This window comes from Nilaparvata lugens, chromosome 5, assembly GCF_014356525.2.
Source record: "Nilaparvata lugens isolate BPH chromosome 5, ASM1435652v1, whole genome shotgun sequence".
Classification (NCBI taxonomy): Eukaryota; Metazoa; Arthropoda; class Insecta; order Hemiptera; family Delphacidae; genus Nilaparvata; species Nilaparvata lugens.
In genome coordinates, this window is record NC_052508.1 from 45589621 (window position 1) to 45613571 (window position 23951).

Here is a 23951-nt window from a genome sequence, read left to right on the forward strand (position 1 = left end):
GTGCTAAAATACCCCAATGGCGGCCTTCAATTTCAAGTAAGAGCTATCATTGGGAAGGCATAGGCATTGTGGGTCTATATCTCTTTAAGGTCTTTGGTTATTAGTGTTTCAGTATTATCATAGAATAAATTACCACATACGTATGATTTCTTCATGGTATTATTTTAATAGATACGACCATATTGGTTTGTAATCCACCAGCTGATCGGATTAGCGATGAACTTGGAAGTTAGATGCGGCCAAACGACCCACAATTCTGAACCTGCAGTCTCATAGGAAACGACTACTTAGTAAGAATATTATTATTTAGAGTGCTTCAAACACTACATTCCAAAGCTGTCAACAGCTGTATGCGACTGCTTTGTTAGTTGGATATCAATTTGGTAGTAAATGATTTAGTTGTGGTGGCTAGATGGTTAGAAGAAGGTAGAGTTGTAGTCGCCGGAAGGGACCGGAGTGACGGATGTCATGAGAATACTGCTGACCGCAGCAGCTGCCGTTGTTGTCAGCTGAGTGGTGGTTGTTGTCAACACCACAGATGATGTTGTTGCCGTGGTGACAGCCGTTGTTGTGAGGTTGGCCAGCTCGGTGGCGGCGGTTGTGGCGGCAGCGGCACTTGTCACCAGCTCAGTGCAGATCTGGCGGTACGGCACAGTTGTGTACATGTTGATGAGGCCATCCAGTAGATAGGCCACTAGCGACCCAGCTGTCAGGCCAACGTTGTACGAGAGCGTCATCATGTTACCTGCCAATGTCATTGAATTGTTTGATTTATGCAATAATTGTTCTGTTTAATTAACATAGAAATAATTACATAGTACCCTTTTTCAAGTTGTTTATATAAACACTACTAGTTTCAGTTTTTCGTAAAGATTGAAAAATGCTGCTATGTAATTATTTCTATATTAATTAAAACTTATCATTCCATTTTATTTCTTATTTCAAAGAAAATTTTATCTCACTTTCGTAACTAAAATCACTTTATATATCACTAATTACTCATTCAAACAAAACAATATATTATGAAAGATTTCTAAACATTGATACTCTTAAATGATATAGAAATAACTACATAGTAGTACCTTTTCTTTATAAACAATAGCCTACTAGTTTCAGCTTTAAGGCCATTCTCAAGTTTCCTTCGAAAGAAATAATTCTATATTAATTACCGTAAACAATTCAAGTAGCCCTTTTAAAATACTTTTTTATATTCTTATTAACAATCCAAATACCCTATCGTTGTCACATTCACTTTGCTATTTACACAGTTGATGATGCAAATACATAAATGTATGGGGAAAGTTATAACAATTATTCAACTGCTAGTAAATTTTTTAGCAACAAAAATCTCGTTCAGGGGACTTGAATTTCAACTTTCAACAACAGCATACTCTCGCATTCTTATTTTGAAATGGATAAATTTCAGTATAAGGTAACGCAATTACCTAATACATTAGGTACATTAATTACCTAATAGATACAAATACTGCATTGTTAATGTTAGAGTGCATTATATATATATATATATATATATATATATATATATATATAATATATATATATATATATATATATATTATTATTTACACTATTGTTTAATATACAGTAGTCACTTCTTTTTATCTCGTAATTCAATTAATTGAGAAAGTTTCTATTTTTGTTTTGATATTATTTGATAGATTATCTGGAGTCCAATTGATTGAGAGGATCTTTAGCAAGATTATCCGATATTTTAGTTAGCAAGAGATAAATTTTTCTGAGCCAGGAACACTTCTAAAATACCTTCATTTCTACTCCAACTATTTTACGTGTAAGTTGTATTAGCAATATTAGAAAGTGTTTGCTACAGTAAGATTCATTTTATTCTGTCAGCATGACACCAACTCCAATAGCCCATATGGGGACACGCTTTTCCACTGACCACATACTGTAGTGTCATCGTAAATGGAAAGTACAGCTGACGTATGACTATTGACAATGAATCCGATGTGATTCGAACGCATGCTCCAGTCAGTGAATGAATATTTTATATTTTTCACAAATAATATAGCCTGCTGCAAGTCGTAATTCTACCGTCAAAACTTGATTTAAGTACAGCATTAGAACATAGTCTGCAATTCGTCATTTTAGTGTCAAAACTTGATGCATTAGAATGGTGGGGACACTAACCAGTGAGCTCGCGATGGTGGTCGGGCACCCTGGCGGGCGCGAGGATCATGGGCAGACTGCCGACGAGGCCGTTGGTGAGTCCGAGCATGATGGAGATGAGGATGGGCGCCTCTTCGCTGGAGATGATGGGCGCCTGACGCGGAATGGCACACAGCACCAGCAGCGGAATCAGCAACGCGCGAACGCCCGCGAACATCAGCAGCTCGCCTCGTGACCACTCGTATGTCACTGATGCCAGCATCTAAAATCAATGCAATCAATGCCTAGACCGGGTGTCCCACGAAAGGTGTAACAGCCGAAACCCATACAACATGAAATTTGCTACAAAAAATGATCAGTTAAATTATCTTATATTCACGTTGGTTTTCACGATATAATATAGATATTTCGATGTTTTTGAAAAACGTCAATAACTAGAGAACTATCAGTCAAAATCTAATATTCTAAGGATATGGTTGGAAAGACGAAAGATGATTAATAAGATTCATATAATTTGTTCCTTTGTTGGACATTTTTGAACTCTTCATGAGCGTTCAAACTGTTTGAAATTTGACTTTGAACTCGACGAGTAGCTACTGAAAACAATAACTGACGAATGTACTTTTTTCAAATTTGAGCGCTCATTAAGAGTTTTAAAACGTCAAACAAACAAACGTATTATATGAGTCTTATTTGAAATTTCTTCCTCTTTCCAACCATATCATTAGAATTAAATTTTACTGGCAGTTTTCTAGTTACTGGCGTTTTTTTTAAATACCGAAAAAACTATATATCTTAAATACTAAGGTTAAATATCTTAAATACATAAGATTTACTAAACATTTTTTGTTCCAAATTTCATGTAAAATTGTATTTTTTTAGGGCTACTTTGAATAAAAAAAATTAATTTAAAAGGGTACTCAGATTTATATTTTTATTCATGAAAAATGTATGTTGTTCGGCTGTGACACCTTTCGTAGGACTCTCTTTATTCAAAAAATAGTATTCATAGGCTACATAAACAAATGACATGGCTAAGGGTGAAAATATAGTGGTATATTAAAAATCCACATTTTTAAGTCAGCATTTGATTATATTGTTTTGCGCAACATTATTGTACAAGTGAAGGTGCAAAATTAAAGTATTCTTTTATCATATAAATGTGTGGAAAATAACCTTCGGTTGGTCCTTAACCAATAAAGAAGGCGAAACCAATGGGTCATACCTTCATCAATAATATTCTTATCAATTTTATTCAAAATAGAGTAGCTTATTATCAGCCTTAACTTTATGCTATAGTAATAATGAAAAAATAATCTAATTAACAATGGTTTGATATCTTAGTCTTTCATTAGGCAAAGCATTAAACTCTTTCCATTTTTATCTCCGCACCGTTGCCAAGTTGTTTGTGGGCTACGTAGAAATATAATAAACCTCATACCAGAATATTTCAATAATGAACATTTATTATTAAATCGTGAACCGATTCAATTTCTTGGTAGCCTATATATTTGAGACTGAATTCATCATTGTTAACAAGAATCAATAATTTGATTAAATCAGATCATTGAGATAGAGTAAGATCTTTATTTGAACTCAGTGGATGATGCAAATCATAATTATCTACTATAGAAGGAGATGTAAAGGAAACGTGACAACAATGCTCTCATATAAAATCCACGTTCTTTTAAACGCGAATCTCACTATATAGAGAGTAGCTGAGGCTGAGACGTTAGAAAATTTAAAAAAGTTTGAAAAAATTCTCCAAAACATATTGAAGCGAGGAGTGTTGACATGAGTGTTTCGCAATGAAAATATCATATAAATACCATATATTCAAGTTAAAAATATCTCATCAATATATCAACCTAAAGTTGAAGTAGAATGTATTTTTTTGAAAAATCACTTTATTTGTATAGCCTATCCACTGTCAATTGTATTATTGCATTGACACTTCTCTTTTGTAGAGGAAGGTTGTTGGTCAGGGAATGGGCTGAGAAGGTTGATGAAGGCCATCATTGAATACTACACATTTTCCAACTCTATTTGTCAATTCTAATTGAGAATAGTCATTTGTATTTGAGAAAACGTCAGATGTAAATGAGAATAGTGAATTTTATTTGAGAAAGTATCATTTCAATTTGAGAACATACGATTTGAAATCGAGAAGTTGTCAGTTGTAATTGAGAAATGATTTAAAAAAACAGTGCTTCCAGTACTTATATTTTTCATAACACTGTACCGTACTCATAAAAAATAATATGATAATAATTATATTTAATATCCCAATAAAAAGTTTAGTTTAAAAAAGAAAAATAATTTTCAAGCCCCAAAATCCATTGAAGAATTGCCGAATTGCTTGATCAAGAGATTTAGTTGATTGATGATAAAGCTCAATTGCGCCTTGAACATAGAGAATTTGATCTTCATCAAGTGCGATATTTCACAAAATGTTGGAGACAAAAGTCGTGTTGTCAATACCATTACACACAACAATTATCTTTGCCATACAAATGATACTCATTAATCATTCGTAAACAGTACAGAGGAAATAATTTCACCATTGAAAATATTTATTTGCCCCCATGCAAAGCCTATGGCAGTAATTGGAATACTGTGTACGTAGTACAGTATCCTTTCCTGCTCAAATCAAACCTGTACTGTAGGCTACAGAAGAGCCACGACATGTCAAGTGGAAAATCTTCTCATTTATATTTGACGATTTCTCAAATACAATTCACTATCCTCAATTACATGTGATGACTTCCCATATACAATTGACTATTCTCATTAATATCTGACATTCTCTCAATTACAAGTGACTATTCTCAAATACAATTGATATTTTCTCAAATTAACTTGATACTTTCTCAAATAAAATTGGAAAAGGTGTAGATTAGATGGTTGGCTGAATTGATATGTTGTTATGCTTACCTTTCCGAGTAGATCAGCCGCGTTAAATGCAGCCATAATGATGACAGGCATCCATGAGCCAAAGCGGCAACTGTGAATGTCCGACTCGATGCCCGGGTAGAGGCACAGTGTCACAAAGTAGGCCAGTGCTATGGACAGCATGTACTGCCACACGCTACGAGTCACTTCCATGCGTGCCGCCATGCCCTCTAAAACATTCATTGCAGCATTCATCTAAACCAATTCATTATATTTTTAAATACATACAGTTTCTAGTTCATGTCCAAACTAATATGTGTTTCATTCTACAAGGCAACTGCAAAAACCCTCTGCAAACCATAATCAATTCATTTTATTTTTGTAATTATTAGTGTTTATTTATAGTAATAATTTAGTTTGGTTCTATGAATTATTCATACAGTTTTAAGTTGATTTTCAAACTATTCCATTCCACAAAACGACCTCAACAAACCTAATCCCTAGAATCAAACAAATTCATCACAAACGTAAAACTGTACTAAGATAATAAATTATTCTCAAATGCATATTTGACGAAAACCTATTGTAACAAACGATCCCTCAATAGCCCTATTCCACACTTCAATCCTGATAAGAAGGTTGTTATGCTGAATGAAATTTATCCCACTGATGATGAGAGGAGCTTTTGTTATGCTAAATGGAATACACTGGTGATGAGCATCTCCGAGTCTTATGAGGAACGATTCACGCATCAATAGTAACTTACATGATTTAATAAATACCGGAAACCATTCATTTTTTAGCTAATATTTCAATGTAATACATAATAATGAATACTGCTAGGAAGACTATACTTAGTTATACCAAAGAGTAAGGATACCGGTTAATTTTTTGTTAGTAAAGAACTCACTCTTGATAGCAGCCCACAACCTGGTGGAGTTTGTTCGCCGGTAGGAGGTTGACGTGGCGCCGGCGCCGTGCATCCTGACGACGACATCCTCGACCTTGTAGGTGGGACCGGTTCCGGGGGCGGTGGTCGCCGTCGGCTCGTACACGGGATTGGCGAAGCTGAAGTGGCTGCCCCCGCCCACTCCACCCACAGTGCCTGGCCCGGCCGAGTCCAGCGGACTTTGCTGCAGCTTCAGCACGCCGTACTGGCTCTTGCCACCCTCACCACCTGGCTCCACTGGGTCCATCTGGCAATTAGTTACCAACGTAAGATCAGTGAAATCAGAATCATTCAATCATTTATAATCACAGATCTGTATGAAATGTTTCGATACTGCAAGAAAATTCATTAGAATGAATGTACAAGATACATTTTTGACACTGAAATAGATTCAAAAAACTCCCAGGATTACTCTCTGCTACTTTTTCTTTTTACTTACTGATTACTTTTATTATTTATAATCACAGATCTGTATGAAAAGTTCCTACACTGCAAGAAAATCCTTTAGAATGAATTAATGTAGAAATGTTTATGCCATTGATAGATTCAACAAAATCCCAGGATTACATTCTGCTTTGTTAGGCTGACCACTAACGGTAGGATTATGTATGATAAACTTGCATTTGTTTATCATGCACACACACACACACACACACACACACACACACACACACACACACACACACACACACACACACACACACACATGTTCATCATGCATGTTTTGTCATCAGCGAGAGGCTTTTAACATGAAATAAACAACCAATAACAATAAATAAACCAGTGGAAAATAACAAATTATAATGATAGAATAATAATTAAACCTCAAATGGAGCAGCAAAGAAAAATAAACAACAAAAAATCGTAGATACAAAAATCTAACTCCAAAAAATGTTGCTCGAAGCATTTAGCTGTGAAGACACAACAATGCGTATCATGCATGACCTGCCGTTAGTGGCCAGCCTTGTAATGAATTAATGTACCAAAGAAATGTTTATGTCACTGAAATAGATTTATCGAACTCCCAGGATTACTTTCAGATTTGTTACAAGCACAGAAGAGGGGACCTCTTCTTTCCTCTATCTTTCCCAGTGTTCTTTCCTCTGTTAACAAGTACCTAGTATGAAATCCAAGTCTAGAGATGAAACGTATCAAGGTATAGTAGAAACTATTATAAGTTTACAAGTTTGTGTTTCTTGAATGGTTCCAAATTTTCTTAATAATAACTCAATATTATTCGTTACAAGTGGCAATTGAGTGGAATATTTCTAATTAATTCAAGCCATCTAAATTCAAAATTTATAGTCTTAATGTTTATTTTGGACTAAAATTTTATAAAAATTGTACACGTGAAATTCTAACCTTATCTTGGACTTTGTCACTTATAAATTTGGAAGAAAAATAGCACAAGGACTACCTTATTATTTCATCTTTCAATGTTATTACATTAGTGTCATTTGCATTGTAAATAGAATGAGCCCATATTGTATTACTGTTCATTGTTGTTGAAATTATAGCCTACCATACTTTTCAACAATCATAATTAGTATAATGAAAATTTATGAAAAACACCCTATAACATAGATACATATTTTTTCCAACTTATAAAGAAAGTTCCAAAGATTTGTGATTTGATTAGGCTTACTCACCAATCTTAAGTCTAGAGATGAAGAATATCAAGTATAGTAACTATTAAAAACGTTTTTCCAACTTATAAAAAATAGTCATTTGATAACTCACCAAACCTGCATCCTCAGTGGGTTCGAGAGTTATCTTCTTGGACTCTCTGCACAGTGTCAGGTAGAACTGGACAAAGTCTGTTTTCTGCACTGCTTGGTGGAGGGCGAAGCAGAGCGACACTAACACTGCACTAATCGAGAAAAATATCAATGTGTTGAGCCTGCCGTCATCCAACAGCAGTTTGGTTAGAATTCGGTTGATCGACACTAGTAGACCAGCTCCACCTAGACAATTACATAATTGAATATTATGCAAATATTTTTGCAATGTACCAAATTACAACAGAGGATAATAACCAGTTTTGAGTTGAGCCTGGTGATACCCTCCCAATCATTACCATGATTTGTGAACTACCAATAAATGAACAGGAATTTTGTTAGTGTGATCATTTGTATTGTATTAACATTTTTTTATTCATTCAATAATACAATTTACGTTTCCATATATTGTTTTCTCAATCGTAGAGTAAAAAAATCAAGTCATATTATAAAATAATAAGGTTTACCCGAAGATGGGAATGAAAGACATACGGAAATATTTTCTCGCACCAAATACTTCATTATGAAAGTATTCAAGGAATTATTGTAAAAGTTTTAAAACTTCTCAAAGAACAAGTTTTAAGTACAGTACAAAGTTGGTGGACTACTTTCCTTTCAATGAATTTGTGTATCATAAGATACATAAATGAATAATTTGATTTTATTATACTGTATAGGCCTACTCTTATAAACAAATAAATGTTTTAGGTGATAGATACTCAAATTGTGAAGAACAGGTTCATCGATAATAGAATTATCTTTCTGAAATGAAAGAGTTCTGCTTGCTAAAAAATCACACCTTAGGAAACTTTTATTCTGAAGTTATCTATTGTATTTTAAATAATGTCAACACTTGATTGATCCTTTAAATTTAATTCATTAACTAGCACACAAATTATACATTGAGTTATTATTGAATTTTAAAGTGAATTGTTTTTAATGAAAACCATAACCATGATAGAGATACTCACTTTCACCGGCCATCACAGCTTGCGTGTACCTGCTGGGCAGCATACTTGTGTAACCATAGAAGCTTGACTGCTGAACTGAAAATGTAACCAAATATTATATTGAGTTTGATTTTCTGATTGAAACCACTACAAGATAAGTATTGAATGAATGAGAATTTTTAAATGCTATATTTTCCATTCACGGCACAGGGATATTAATATTAACATCTTCGGCACAGGAAAAACATGACATTAAATTTTTTTCAACTATTTCTTTGTAAAAGTCACACCATAAAAAAGTGTTCAAAGTACTAAAGAATCTCACAAAACTCTAAAAAAGTGAATGAATTCAATGATAAATTATTTTTGAATGAATGAAAAATCCATGAATGATTTTTGAACATATTTTAATGAAATTTCATTTTGAAATATTTAGAAAAATTTTCAACTTCAAAAGTTGAAAAAAAGAATTGGTACGAAGTGCTGCTATCCACACTGAAATGAGGTATGAATAATATTTGGTATGAAACCAGTTTTAAAACGGAGGTGGTTTGACGCTTTGAAGACGTTGCACCGTAGGAGGAGGTAAAACACATGAGACTATATAGGAAACTCCGTTCAACTTGAACGAGAATGTCTCATGGAAAAGTAAACGAACTTCTTAATATTAGTTTGAGTCTCCACATTTTTATAACAATATTCATGTTAAAACAGAACTGATGCTGAACTGGAAAAACATACCCGTGCAGCCGAGAGCGACTACTGAAACGGCGACCAAATTCATGGTGTAGAGAGTGCTTGTGCCGAATATCCCCCACCAAATCTCACAGGTCGCTACGAAAAGAAGAGTGAAGAAAGACACTATGTAACCTGAAAATTATAAAGAAACATTTTTTAATGATTAACTTATTCTTCAAATAAGGTTTAAACTAGCCTACTCAATGAATCATGGCCTGCTGTTTAGAGGATGACCAAATTACTACAAAACTTCGGATTTTTTTATTTATTTAGAACCAACTTGATTAACGTATGCACTTATTTCTCGATTTGAAAATAGGAAATTTTCTAAATAGGTAAAGAAAAATATCAATGGTAAATGTAGCCTATTTTACTAAATATTGATTTTATACAGATAGGCAGTCATAACATTCTTCATAGATGTATTCATAACATAGACATTTCATATCAACAATAAGAATACGGTACTGCTAAATTCAGCCTGAACGACTGAGAGAAGATTTATATATTTTAGAAAAGATTGAAAATACAGCAGAATGATTAGGTACTATTCATCTAAAGCACTTACCAAATGTGATGCGAGTATTGAGAGAAAATGTCTCCACTACAAAATTGTTAGCGAAGACGGCAAAGATTGCCGTTCCTATGTACATCAATGACATATCAAACACAATCGTTGTATCTGGATACTGCGCTCCAAAATAATCCACTGCAATGATAAAACTGCAAAAACAGATCAATATTAACTTGAAATTTGTATATCTAGGTACCAGAAATTTTGTGAAGAATGTTTTTAGGAGCTTAATTAATATTTTTCAGATTAACAACTTACAAAATAAAAAACACTCAAAAGCTAATTGAATACCTTGGTGATATTACCAGGAATACAAACTACAAATCTAATCAATTTATTTATAGGCCTAGGTACACACAGTACATCATAATTTTGAATTGAAAATTTAATCAAAACATTTTTATTCAAGTGGACAGAATTGGGATCCTCTTGGAAATCATTTTTACCTAGCAATTTTATATTTTATTGGGTTTAAAAAATGTTATAGATCAACACATTATTTTAAATCACACAATGCCTAAAAATTATAACAAAATTCCATTGAGAGATTGCATAATGTAGAATATTTATTCTTATTATATTATTGTCAGTGAAAAAGGTATAAAAAACTTATTACGGTAAGTAATGATATTGAATTTGCATGTCATTCTGCAATCTATTAAAAAAAAGCAGAATTTATTTACCCAGAGATAGTCTGGAGAACTTGTAACTTGGTTCAACACAAGTCTCTTAACATTTTTCCAACTTATTTTTTATTGTGGGTAACTGTCCTTTTTATTTTTGAGTGCATTGAACAAAAAAATTGTGTGCTAAAATATTTTACTAGATTAAAATAATTGTAAATAAGTTTTCCATCGAGCAAAAATGATTAATACCTGTTGTAAGGGAGGAGAAATCCTACTCCAGCCAAAACCAGTGACAGGTAAATGGCATTGAATTTGTCCACAGGGGGTGAAAGATGTCTGAACTCTTTTGAGAATCTGAAGTCATTTCCCCGTCCTTTGCCAAGTTGAATGTATCCCCTGCTCAGATTCTCATCCATTTCGTGAGATGGGCTGTTGTCAAACATTCAAAATGTTGAAATATTACTGAAAACTGATTCTATGTAACCCAAAGTTGGGTACGGTACAGTACGTTTCATGCCAAGAACCGAGCGTGGGCAGATATTTGTTATCCATAATTCTGGAGCTGCAATTTCACTATGATTTTGCACAAATTTTAAACCGAATGATAATGTTTTACTCTAAATAAGGAATTATTTAATAAAGAGTCAAATAATAGTAATTTAAGAGGAAAATGTTAAAACGCAAACATACGCATGTCTTTCAAACGATACATTGATTTCTGCGCTAACAGCTATAGCGCCTCAGCGCACAGTGTCAGAATTAGGAGACTCACGTTCACGTGACCCTTGATCAGCCAGTGTCATCTCGGTTAGGAAAAATATCGCATCCACAAAAATCATACGCTGACGTAAAGTCTGACTGTATAACACAAACATGTACTGTCTGAGATGCAAGCTTTCTGCTTTTCAAGTATCAGAACATTTTTAATAATATCAGCATAATATATTGTAATTCAAAAGCAAAAACTCAACCCACCCAATCTACCTTTTATATTTTATCTTTAAAACCTTCATCATCTTTTAGGTTATGTTCTTGATTATAAAGTTTGGCTCTACGTCTACTCATGATTTTCTCGGATGCGATATTTTGATCTTCCCCATCAGAGTCTCGACTTTATTTCGTAGAGGAAGTAAAGGTTTCTATTTCGATAATCACCTCTATGCTTTCCTTGTCATCGTGTTCTAGATTTTCTGGAAAGTGGCTAGAATTAAAAGTAGAAAACCAGTTGTTCGATAACTGATTTGAGTGTAGATTATTGTCACTATTTTTATATTATTGTTAAATGACTTATTGAATGAATTAATTCATTATATAATTTCCAATTTGCTTCAACATTTCATAATCTAGTAAGATTCACCTTGGACTGTCTGTATAATAAACTTTATTGCTTCCAATTTAATCAATGCTAACAGTATAAATTGAATCCAAATATATTGAGCCCTTTGGGCTGGAGATCTTCCTCATGAACTGTTGTACTGATCGACCGAGCAAAGTGAGGACAAATATTCAAGTCGATGGTTTTGCATTTCTCTTCATGTATATATTTATATATAACTTATGTATATCATGTATACAATTATTTTTTCCTCCACCTACTGTCTAAAGTACTTACTTTACTCCCTGAAACCTAATACTAAAGTGTCACTTTTTCGCTCTCGGTAGTAAAAAACAGAAAAACTCCCTAGGGAGTAAAAGTAACTCCATTTAAATAACATGGGGAGCATCTCTATTTTGAAACTTACATTGTAATAGGTTAGAAGGTCTAAGCTCAGATGAGAAAGCATAATAGAGGTGTCTGTCATTGAGTCAACTGAATTCAATACCACAACCTGAAATTTGATCAACTCATGAAATATATGTTTGTATGATAATTATTATATTCTTAATATTAGTGGACGATAGAAATTTATTCAATTTTTAAAATATTTTATTCTATTCAAAATACCAGCCAACAAATATTTTTGATCTGCAATTCAAATCTGAACCGCGTGATCTGGAGTCAGCCATTTTTGGTAGCTGCCCAGCTGATATAATTGTTACAACTTTTGCCGATAGATAGCGCAATCGGCAGTGCCAATCAGATGACCGGTTTTTAGGTTTTAGATTAGGTTATGTTGTTAGGAATCATTGTCACCAATACGTAAGTTATTAGAATGATTTTATTTGCAGTTTCTATAAAAAAATGTAGATGGAGGAAAAATGTTGTGTACATCACGAGCGAAAAATACTTTTTCTCCCTCAGGAAAATTGCTGCCCTCGACTTCGCCTCAGGCTTCAAACTTTTTCCCACAGGGAGAAAAAGTCGTACTTTTCACTCTAGATATACAAATAACTATTGTATTCCGCAACTTGTATAATTATCAGATTTCCAATTATCAGTCTTCAGATACAATTATAACGAAAAACTTCAAGTGGAAAAGATTGAGTATAAAACATCTACAATTAATTTCAAGTAACATTTTCACCTAAAATTGAAAATAAGCTCGAAATTCGAGAAAATGATATGTCTCATAATTCATCAAATTTTTTTGAGTGTTATATTGTGGCACTTGAATTGCTTATTATGAAGTATTGCAATCATTACACACATAAATGTTCAGAAGTTAATAGAAATGACAATTGGTAATCCCGTCCTGTCCCCAAACCTATGGATTGGGGTACAGTTAAGATTTAATTCACGAAAACATTGACAGCCCCAAAAGAAAGTCTATCAATTTGCACTAACCTTGGAACTGGCGAGGAAGTGGACTGTATATCTCGAGTGTAGAAGTTACTGGTGATATCCTGTCTTCATGTGTAGGCCTATATGATATTGTACATATATCATGAAACGGAACAAGGTAATTGCATTCAACTCGAACGCCACGGAACAGGAGAAATGGAACGAAATGTTGTTGACTTCTCGAGCACGCTTCTTGAAGTGCTGGGTTGAAAGATAAACGGGGAGGATGAAGGAGGGGTGAGGGAGAGAGGTTATCTTGCCTCTTTGGGAGAGGGGGAAGGGGAGGAAAGCACAAACCAACCAACCCGCAATCAAGGCTGCCGATCCCCATGAATCCACCAGACAATAGACGTGATATTTCAGAGTTATCCAGGAGTCAATTATTTTTATCCCATCTACAAAAAATCATAAATTAGTACTATAATGAAGATTATAATAACAAAACAATATGATTGATGTTGAAAAATAATTCCTTTCTACATAGGTATGAAATGATATAGTTTTACTCATTTCACTTTAGATCTAGTATTTACAGGGTTTTCTAACTTAGCTTTTTCGGAGAGTAAAAGTGGAATTAAAATATTCTTCTTTCTTGTATGTTAATTTTTTTCTTCAATTATGAGTCAATTTTATGAGCTACCGCTGCTGCCTACTATTGTGTCTCACTTCCACAATCACATTCAACACTATCCACATCCATTTTCTACACAAATTATTACGAAAATCAAATAAGAAACAACAAATTTTCATTCAAAATACGCACCAATGGCTGATTTGAATGATGGAGGTATGAAGAACCGAAAGGCGCGCGACCTAGCGGAAAAAATCGTAACTACGTTCGTTCCATCTTTCCAACTACCTATCTAAAAACAATTTCCAGAAATTATTTTAGATTTACGGTCTCAAATTACGAAAAAATGCTCAAAGTAGCCTAAAAATATTAATAAAAATAACATGGACACCAGAGAATTTTGATTGTAGTTTTTTTTATTCACATGGATATCAATGAACGGTAATTATTTAACCTCAAAATTCAAATTTCATAATGTGTATTTGCTAGAGTACATTTCTCATTGCTTGCAGTTGCAATAATAATTATCAATAGAAAAGAAACATTATTTATTATTAAATGATGAGAAGTAATTATTAAATTATGATTTACATGAACATTATTCTTATTTTGGATTTCTAGAATGAGATTTTATCATAAATGTAGCCATTGAAATGATTCTCATCCAAACACAGTCATTCTAACCAACTTAATTTTGGCTTTCGTGTACCATTCATCCATATAACCCACTAACTATTTTGTGTTGCCATGTTGCAAATCTGGAGTACGCAAAGTAATCACTTTGCGCACTAGTGCAGAAAAGTGATTCTTTGCGTTCTGTAATCAGTGCAGGAATGGTCACTTTTCAAGGTAACTGTAGGAAAAAGTTATTTATTGCACAAATTTCTACAACTCTTAAACTACTTTTCCACATAGCTACCGAAATTTTGCAGACATTTGTCATAGCATGGCACAAGTTTTTGTATACCTTCTTCATATAAATTTGCCGCCTGTGTCTTCAACCAGTTGGAAACAATTTCTTTCAGCTTGTCGTCATTGTTGAAGTGTTGACTGCCAAGGAAAGTCTTGAGATGTAAGAACAGATGAAAGTCGCTGGGAGCAAGGTCAGGGCTGTAAAGAGGATGGTCAAACACTTCCCAGCCAAATCCCTGTAGGAGGTTTTTCGTCACATTTGCAGTGTGTGGTCTTGCGTGAAGAAAAACAACACCTTTGGACAGCAATCCTCGGCGCTTATTCTGTATTGCACAGCACAATTTCTGAAGTGTCTCGCATCTTTTTTCTTCTCCTTGATACAGAACATCTACCGAGCATGTGCGGAACTGCGATCGCAGCGCTGCAGCGGATATAAATTGAAACGGACCTCACTTTCTGGACGTGCTATCCTATTATATCTAAAGGCTCGATTACACAGGGCGAGTTTACTCGCTACTCGCCGGCTAGTAGCTAGTAAACTCGTCCCGTGTAAACCCATACTAGCCAACTCGCTGGCTACAAGCTGAAGAAAAAGTAGAAGACCGGTCAACTTTACTCGCTACTAGCCAGCGTTTGAGGGAGCTTGCTAGTAAACTAGCCGTGTGTAAAGTGATTTGCTAGTTTTAAAAGCGGCAAGTGACAAGCCAGTTGTCGTGAAAATGACAGAGGAATTTGTTATAGCCGGTGTTGTTGTTTTTGCTCAGTTTTGGCGTGTAAACTTCATCTTTGCCACAGCCACTTTTTTTACTCTTCTCTATTTTTTGATATTCTTGCCTATACACATCTTTTACTGTCTTAATTTTGACCTTCAGTTTTTTAACATCCATTCCTCCCAATAAGTTGTGCTCATCAAGATCAGACATTAAACGTTTTACATTTTCCTCCTTCAAAGTTTTATTTGTGTAGTCTTTGTCCTTTATATTCCACAATAAAGGATATTCACGGTAAAGTACAAGAAACTTAGCAATATCACTGCCATTCCACTTCATTTTCACACAAACATGTGTCACAACAACTTGCACCAAATATGCTACCCTACCGTGGGTGAATGACCTCTCCAACATTCAGTTTCAGGGTGGTCATTAATTTCGAAGCCTTCTCCTCAATTTTGAGTATCTATAATATTTCTTAGTAGACCTATTTAGCGTTTCCAGGTATTATAGACAACTAGAGGATCAGAAAGGACAGGCCCATTGTTAGAACGCTTGCATGAATGCATAATTGTGAATGGGTATAGTAGAATGGCATGTTTTGTAGAATGACGACCAGCACTTTTCATGCATAGTTCTCTCAACCAGGAATGTTAGAAAGTTGAGCATGTGGTAATAATTAAGGATTTCGACAACCATGTGACAAAACTAGAATGTTCAGAGGTCAATGACATAAATTTCAATTGAAATTCAAAAATCTTTTGTAATTAAATAAATAATAAGATATCATAGGTTAAATCACTTACATCACTTTTTCCATTTAATAAAGATCACTAAAAATTGGTAATTTAGTATTAGTTGGCCTAATATAAATTGTATTTGAATACCGGTAGTTCACATACTCATGAGTATTGCACTACAAATAATTATGTATAAAAAGACAATGAATATAATGTTACTAAGTCACATTTGAATTTGATTTGATGTATTCATCCTTATTCTTGTATTACTTTTGATGTAACTTATGTATCTATATCTTGTTAATTTGATGTATTCATTCATATTTATGTATTGCCTTTGATGTAATTGATGTATTTTGCTTTGATGTATTTATTCATATTATTGATTTTTTAAAAATGTGAATTAAATCTTGGAGAAAAGTATTAATTATTGTATGTCATTTTCATGAATCAGTTTCATAGCTGAGAGTCAGGGAAAATATTTTTTATTGAAAGAGCTTCATTTTATCACAAACTCTAGATTATTTTTTATTCCGCTGAAAGAGAACTGTGAGTAATAAATAAAGTTTGAAGTAGAATCCCCAATATTGTTTAATACTGGAAAGATAAATAATATTGGCAAGTAGTGGTGGTAGTCACAGATCCCGTATGAAGAGGAACCCCACATATGAGCGACAGGTCGACACATTAGGCTATATATGGAGGAACGGGAACGTCCCAAGCCAGTCTGGAAGAATCGGTCATTGATAGGTGTCAAGTGTCCTGTGTGGAAGTTTTCTCTGGGATTTGGAGACAGCAGCATCAGATATCACAATTCATAGGAGAGTGATGTGATCAAGCTACAGTGAGTCTCATCCTCAGTTTTATTTGCAACACATACTAGAATTTCAATTATTGATGTGTGACTCCACTAGCCAAAAATAACAACAACCTTCCAGTGTCCTTTTTAAAGTAGGGTTTAATCAATTAGTAATTCAGAGGAACAGTTTTTTATTCTATTTGTAGATTCCAAATTTATTTTAAAGTAGTCTTTTGAATTTAGTTTTGAACATTTCTTTGAAGATATAAACTTTATTGATAATTGTATGTATCGATTTTAATTCAATAAATAATATTCTAGTAATTTTTGAGATTTCATCTTACTTATTCAAATTCATCAATTGATTATATTTTTGATTCAGTTTAGTTTTTTGAAGCTCTTTCCATATTCCATTTTATTCCATTTGTAAGGCTTCTCAGCACTATTTCATTTTCATTTCATTCAGTTTAATTTGAATTCTCAATATAATTGAGCAATAACTTATTGATCTTTTGTTTTATTCAACAAATCCCGAATTCACGACCCAGAGTAAGAGTTTCAGGTTAATTTTATTCATATTTTACCATTTTCCTGGTATTTATCCGGGAACTATCATTTCCCAGTCGAAAAGACTGGGTGGCGCCCAAAAGAAGCCATATATATTGGCAGATTATTTATTGAACTTAATTAATTAATCCTTATTTGATTATTTTTCAAATTTCGAGTTACTTTACTTAAAGAGCAAGTTGACAGAGAGTTCAAACTCCGCAACTAGTTGGAGAGTGAGCAAGTGAGCGACTGGCGCTAGCTACATGAAATCGACAACTAAAGTCTGTGAGAAATTACTTTCAACACGGTTCTTTCTCAATGACGGAGAGGTCCGATGCTCTATCCTCCACTAATCTCTCCCAGTCTCCCACTACCTAGCCGCATTCTCCTTCTTTTGTGTCTGTGTGAGAGAGCTTTGTAATGCGTCGTGCCCACTCCCCTCCACTGGCAATGTTCCAAAGTCGTATGTTTGTGTATGTACGGAGACATGTTCATCACAATAGTGTAGAGTGAAATGACATGGTGCATCCAAATTGTGCACAGGATTTCCGTCTGTGTCTATGCTACAAACTGTGGAAGGAGAAATGGGTTATTTCTCATCTTCATGCTAAAAGTATAATATCTCACAGACTTTAGCTGGCCCGGAAAACTTAGGATCGGCAAAAAGACAATGTATCTCATGTCATACTCGACTTTATTTGGTGAATCATGAAATTTATATGACATTCAATATTTCCATTCACATCTGAATACGGACTTCCTATGTGCTTAGTCATACAGCATTTATTATTCCAAAAACATATTCTTCTCAATCTATTGGTAGACAATCAATCTATCAGTAAAGTTTTGAATTAAAGAAAAAATATGGTTGAGAGATGGTCTAGGGAATATGCGATATACAATGTATCACACAGAATTCCTTATTCTTTCCATCTCCCATTTTAGGATGAATATCAGCTAAGTTAGATTTGAAAAAAATTGTAAATTCTTCAGTAATTGAATGATGCAATATGAACAAATCTCTTCCATGAGGTGAATAATTTTTTCCAACATTTTCCAGTTTCTCAATGATAGGGGACTGATAATTTTGTATAGGTCCTCTATCTACAGCTGGTACCAATCAACTACACTTCAACTCCAAACTACCATTTAAGAACGGGCGACCTGTTTATTACAGCTGGTAACTTTAGATGATAATAATCATATTATCACAACATGATCTTGAATCATGACCATCTTCACGTTCTACGTTAGCCGCTTGGTCGGCAAGTACAAAAACATAGGTCTGTAAAATGAATTAATAAATTATTATTATTAACATCCCCCCCTATTAAAATTTCTGGGCAGAAAACCATCCCCAATATGCATACAACATATTCCCAAAGTCTCATGCCGTTCTGTCGAGTAGTTTTTAAGTCTATAGGGAACAAAGACACAGACATTCATTTTTATATAACGTATATAGATAATGTACCCACCAGTTAACGTTAGTAGACAGTCTTCTAACTTTGCCTGCAAGTATAATGGAAATTTTCATAAAGGCAAGGGAAGTTGTGTGAGTGCACCACACCAGATTTTTTATATAGGCCTACAATTCATGTATAATACTGGCCCAATTGATGAATTGAATTTAATTGATTGAATTCTGATGATTATTTGACAGTGTGCAGATCAGTAGACGCTCATCATAGTCAATAGGTATTGTGTGTGAAATTTCAATTCTATTGAAGAATATAGTCTTGAGATTATATTATTTAGAATATATAATATTGTAAGTACATATTGTACTAATTTTACAGAAGCTATGTTTTTTGTACTTTTTTACTGAGGAATTTTTTTTTTATTATAATGAACTATTGCTATTCCAAACCCATTCTGGCCCATTGCTCAAGAGATGTAATAAGTTATATTGAATTAGCCACGATTAACTTCACACACCCATCTTATTGATTCGAATTACAATAAAATTATTAACTGTCATTTAATCATGGTTGATTTTGATAGACTGGTATGCAATCAGAAGTATGATTTTCATTATATAGACAACATTTTTAATGATGATAGTAGCCTTAAAAAACGCTACCTGTTCAGTCTGAAACCTATTCCAGAGCAACTCACAAATATAAAATGTGGCCATCACTTTTACTTGAATAAAAAAATTTCTCAACTCAAAATTTAAATTTCAATGAATTATATTTTTGCATGTTCAAGAAACAATCCGGCAACATTGCAAAGCTAGAAAGAGATAGTGCTATAAGTTTTGTCAAATCAAATACTATCATTATAACGAGGACCTCACCATAGTGAGTAAAACCTCAAATATATTGATATCTATTTAACTTTCACGACGTAGAATTGCAATAATTTTTAATAAATGAAATTAATAATAATTTTTCAAATAATTGAAAAATACATCTTGCAATAATTTTGATTGTCAAAGCGTAGCTAAACCACATTCTCCCATAGTGTGGTCGACGTAATAATGGCAGTGGATAAAGATAGAAGAATGACGATGCCGATTCTCTGCATTAATTAATTATATTTCCACACTGTCAAAAACAGTGGACGTAGAAAAGGATAGTACAACCGGCTTTGTCGAATGGTAGACAAGGATAGCAAAACCAAAGTTGATCAAATAATGTCATTATAACGTGGACCTCACTATAGTGAGGTATCCTTTTCTGGGTTCACAACGACGCCAATTATATTTTTGACAGTGTAGAAATATAATTAATTAATGCAAAGAATCGGCATCGCTATTCTTCTATCTTTATCTACTGCCATTATAACGTGGACCGCACTATATATACCTTATCCTCCTTGCCTTAGACCAGTTATAGACTACTGCCATATCGCCCCATCGTGACGTCAGCATCGGATAGAAAACTTTCAGATTGTGTCTATTTCAGATGGAAGTGGATTATTATTATTCATAAAAATTGTAAACTCCCGCTACGCTTCCGCTGGAATAGACACAATTTGCTATGGAAAACTATATAAACAAACTCTACAGAAATGTTTTCTATACGATGCTGACGTCACGATGGGGCAATATGGCAGTAGATCTTGGCTTCATCAACTTCCAGTATGAATATACAATTGGGGGCTCAACCAACTGACCCAACTCCCATTTGACCCAACCTACCACTAGACCCAATTTTTTAAAATAGAGAAAAACCGCGAAACCATTTGACCCAATAGACATCTGACCCAATATACCATTTGTCCCAACTCTATGAATATCAAAAAACCAACTGACCCAATTGACATCTGACCCAACCTACCACTTGACCCAACTACTGTGCTGCACTCTGGCAAAACGTCTGCAATGTTCCAGGCTTGGTTACTCTCTACCTACGGTCTACTCTTCAGGTAAAAGTCTAGAAGGCCTTGAAACCAAGTACAACTGTTTTGACAGTTCTTGCTATCTTTGAGGTTAGATTTGTGTTATTTTGTGATTTTGAGGTTAGATCTGTATTATTAAATTTGGATGAGGTTATTAGATTTGGTAAAACCACCATAAAAGCATCTTATCAATCAGTAAATGATTGATGATTATTCAATTTGATATAGGTAACTTTTCACAACTAGATTTTACCTTACTCCAAGTATTGTAGTCTATTGTTGCTATCATAGTTTTTATTAAGTCAGAAAAAAGCTGTTGACAGGTATCCTACAGCCTACGATATAAGTTCTGTAAGACAATGGAATTGAGTTACTGTATTAGAAATAGAAATTGAGTACGGAATTCCATCGAATCAGAAATAAAGCCGTAGGTGGAAGAGAGAAGGAAAATAGAGAAGGAAACAAAAGAAGACAGACAATACAACGAATATAACAAGTCACGTAAAATATTTACATCAATTCAATGTAATATCTTCAATTGTATAAATATATTGTTTATAATATCACTGTTGGCTCAATATCTCTGATCTTGTTCGAACTGCTTCCACAGTAAAATTGTACACAGAGTTTATTTTGTCTACACTCAAGTTGGACAAGAGTACCGTTGCTTTATCTTCATCATTCACAATATAATATTCTGTATAAATTTAGCAATGAATTGTCTCTTATGTGATTATACATTGGACAGACCAATAAGAAGTGTTCTACTGTTTAGTCAGTTTGCAAATTGCATATATTGGACAGTTTTCTTTACAATTTATCCAAATACCCTTTTCTTCAACAAATAAGAACATAACCAGATTAGGCCTACTACCAGCTAATCTCAGTTGGGTTAAACATCGAATTTTTTAGAAAGCCAATCCATACGTATTTGAATTGCTCACCCAAAACAAAATTTGGATTCAATTTCGTGTATCTGGGAGAGGATTGGGAATGTACGGCTCTACCCACATCTGAATTGCAGGCATAATATTACCACATTTATATATAAGTTATGTATCAGCTCTATACAATTTTGCTTTAAATAGTTCACATCAATCCCATTATCTGTCCACATATTCTCTGCTGAGGCACATCGGAACTGTTTCTTCAGCTTTAGTAAATATACCCAATTGAATCTATCCTCCTTACCGCGCCAGTTGTGCTACCATAAAATCATAGGCCTAACACTTTTTTGGTATCTTTCATTGGACATTTCCAGTTTTTTTTTAAATTTATTGTTACAATTGCGACTTGATAGCAAGTATTTTAAGCAAAGGTGATGATGATGAGTGAGTGAATGATGATGTTTGATGTTTACCTACATTGTGAATATACGGATACAGTAGGCTATACGGATCAACCAATTTTCTGCCTTTTACAGAAAACAATAAGAGCCAGTTCAAACCTAGGGCTGCTTTCACATTGGTGTATTTTGTCGTTTTGTTGCATTATTAAGCCTCATGTTTTCAAATTCATCTTTATAATATCATATGCCCAATATTCAAGATTATAATAAACATATGTAGGGACAAAATTCAAAACATGAGGCTTAATACATTAATACATGCAACAAAACGACAAAATACAACAATATGAAAGCAGCCTAGCTGTCTCAATACAAATTGCCAAGTCCGGAGTGATACAATATAGACTAATGAATATACTTACGATTTCAGCTGTAAGATCATATTGTCAACTGAACAAGGTTCAGCTCATGAAACTCTTATTTTTCTCATTCTTGTTAGATACCCTACCAGACTAACATAGATCTGCACATCATTGCTGATAAATAAAACTTTACTTTGTAATGATTATTAATAAATTTACTATTGACCATTGTTAGCCATTTATTTGTTGTTATATTATAGAAGATACATAGCAAATGAGATCAAATTTCCATTATAAATGTGGTCTTAATAGTGGATCAAATTGTTTCCTACAATTTTAGGTCAAATTGATAATTTTTGAACCAATATTGACCGAGCTTGAGTCAATTTCCCATCTTTCCAGAGGGTCTTCTTTGCTTGGACAGACTATGCCTATTACACTGAATTTGATCCAAGGTCAAATTCAGGATCATGGTGATTAATGGGTGAATAAATGAAACGACATTGCCATTTTATTCATTATTATTTTATATTCTAGCTCTAGAATGGATAGATTCTATTTCAATGTTTACTAATTCACATAGCAGAGATTGAAACATAATAGATACTACTCTATTTTCACAAGAGTATATACTGTTGATTTTTATTAGTATTCTACCTACCATATTTTAATCTTTAAACAAGACATCATCAAGTGTTTCTCGTGGACTGAAATTTCCAATATTTTAAACTACTGTAGCTTCAAATAATAATTAATGCATTTAATCTTCCATCAAGGCATTTTCTAATTCCATCAAGGCAGTTCAATAATTCTGAAATACAGTTCAAGCAGTCAACTTTGAAAATAATTATGATTCCCGCTTTTGAAAACAATACTGAAAATGTAGTACCAAATGTCACCACATAAGTAGGTTAGTCTTGACCGTCCTGACATCTACCAGAAAATATCGGAATGTCAACTGTCATGGCTGTCGAAGGAGTACCACTCATCAAGAAGGCATTGATGTTTTGCGCACCATAAACTATGCCACGAGAGCGCAGCACAGTAGTTGGGTCTAGTGGTAGGTTGGGTCAGATGTCAATTGGGTCAGATGGTTTTGTGATGTTTATAATATTGGGGCAAATGGTATATTGGGTCAGATGTCTATTGGGTCAAGTGGTTTCGCGGCTTTTCTCGATTTAAAAAAATTGGGTCAAGTGGTAGGTTGGGTCAAATGGGAATTGGGTCAGTTGGTATGCACCCATACAATTGAGCGTGTCTATTCTATAACTGGTCTAAGTCCTAAACAAAGCAACTCT

At 33.9% G+C, this 23951-nt stretch overlaps 1 protein-coding gene across 1 annotated transcript; it reads right to left on the reverse strand.

Annotated features, from left to right (window-relative positions):
* LOC111048392 (equilibrative nucleoside transporter 4) lies at window positions 1-11394 on the reverse strand. The gene is made up of 9 exons (XM_039428421.1): window positions 10905-11394; window positions 10024-10178; window positions 9459-9587; window positions 8739-8813; window positions 7730-7953; window positions 5951-6236; window positions 5083-5270; window positions 2170-2410; window positions 1-745 (listed from the first exon to the last, which is right to left on the reverse strand). The coding sequence occupies exons 1-9, from the start codon at window positions 11096-11098 to the stop codon at window positions 417-419; spliced, it is 1821 nt and encodes a 606-aa protein (XP_039284355.1). The 5' UTR covers window positions 11099-11394; the 3' UTR covers window positions 1-416.
* Window positions 11395-23951: the final 12557 nt, after the last annotated feature.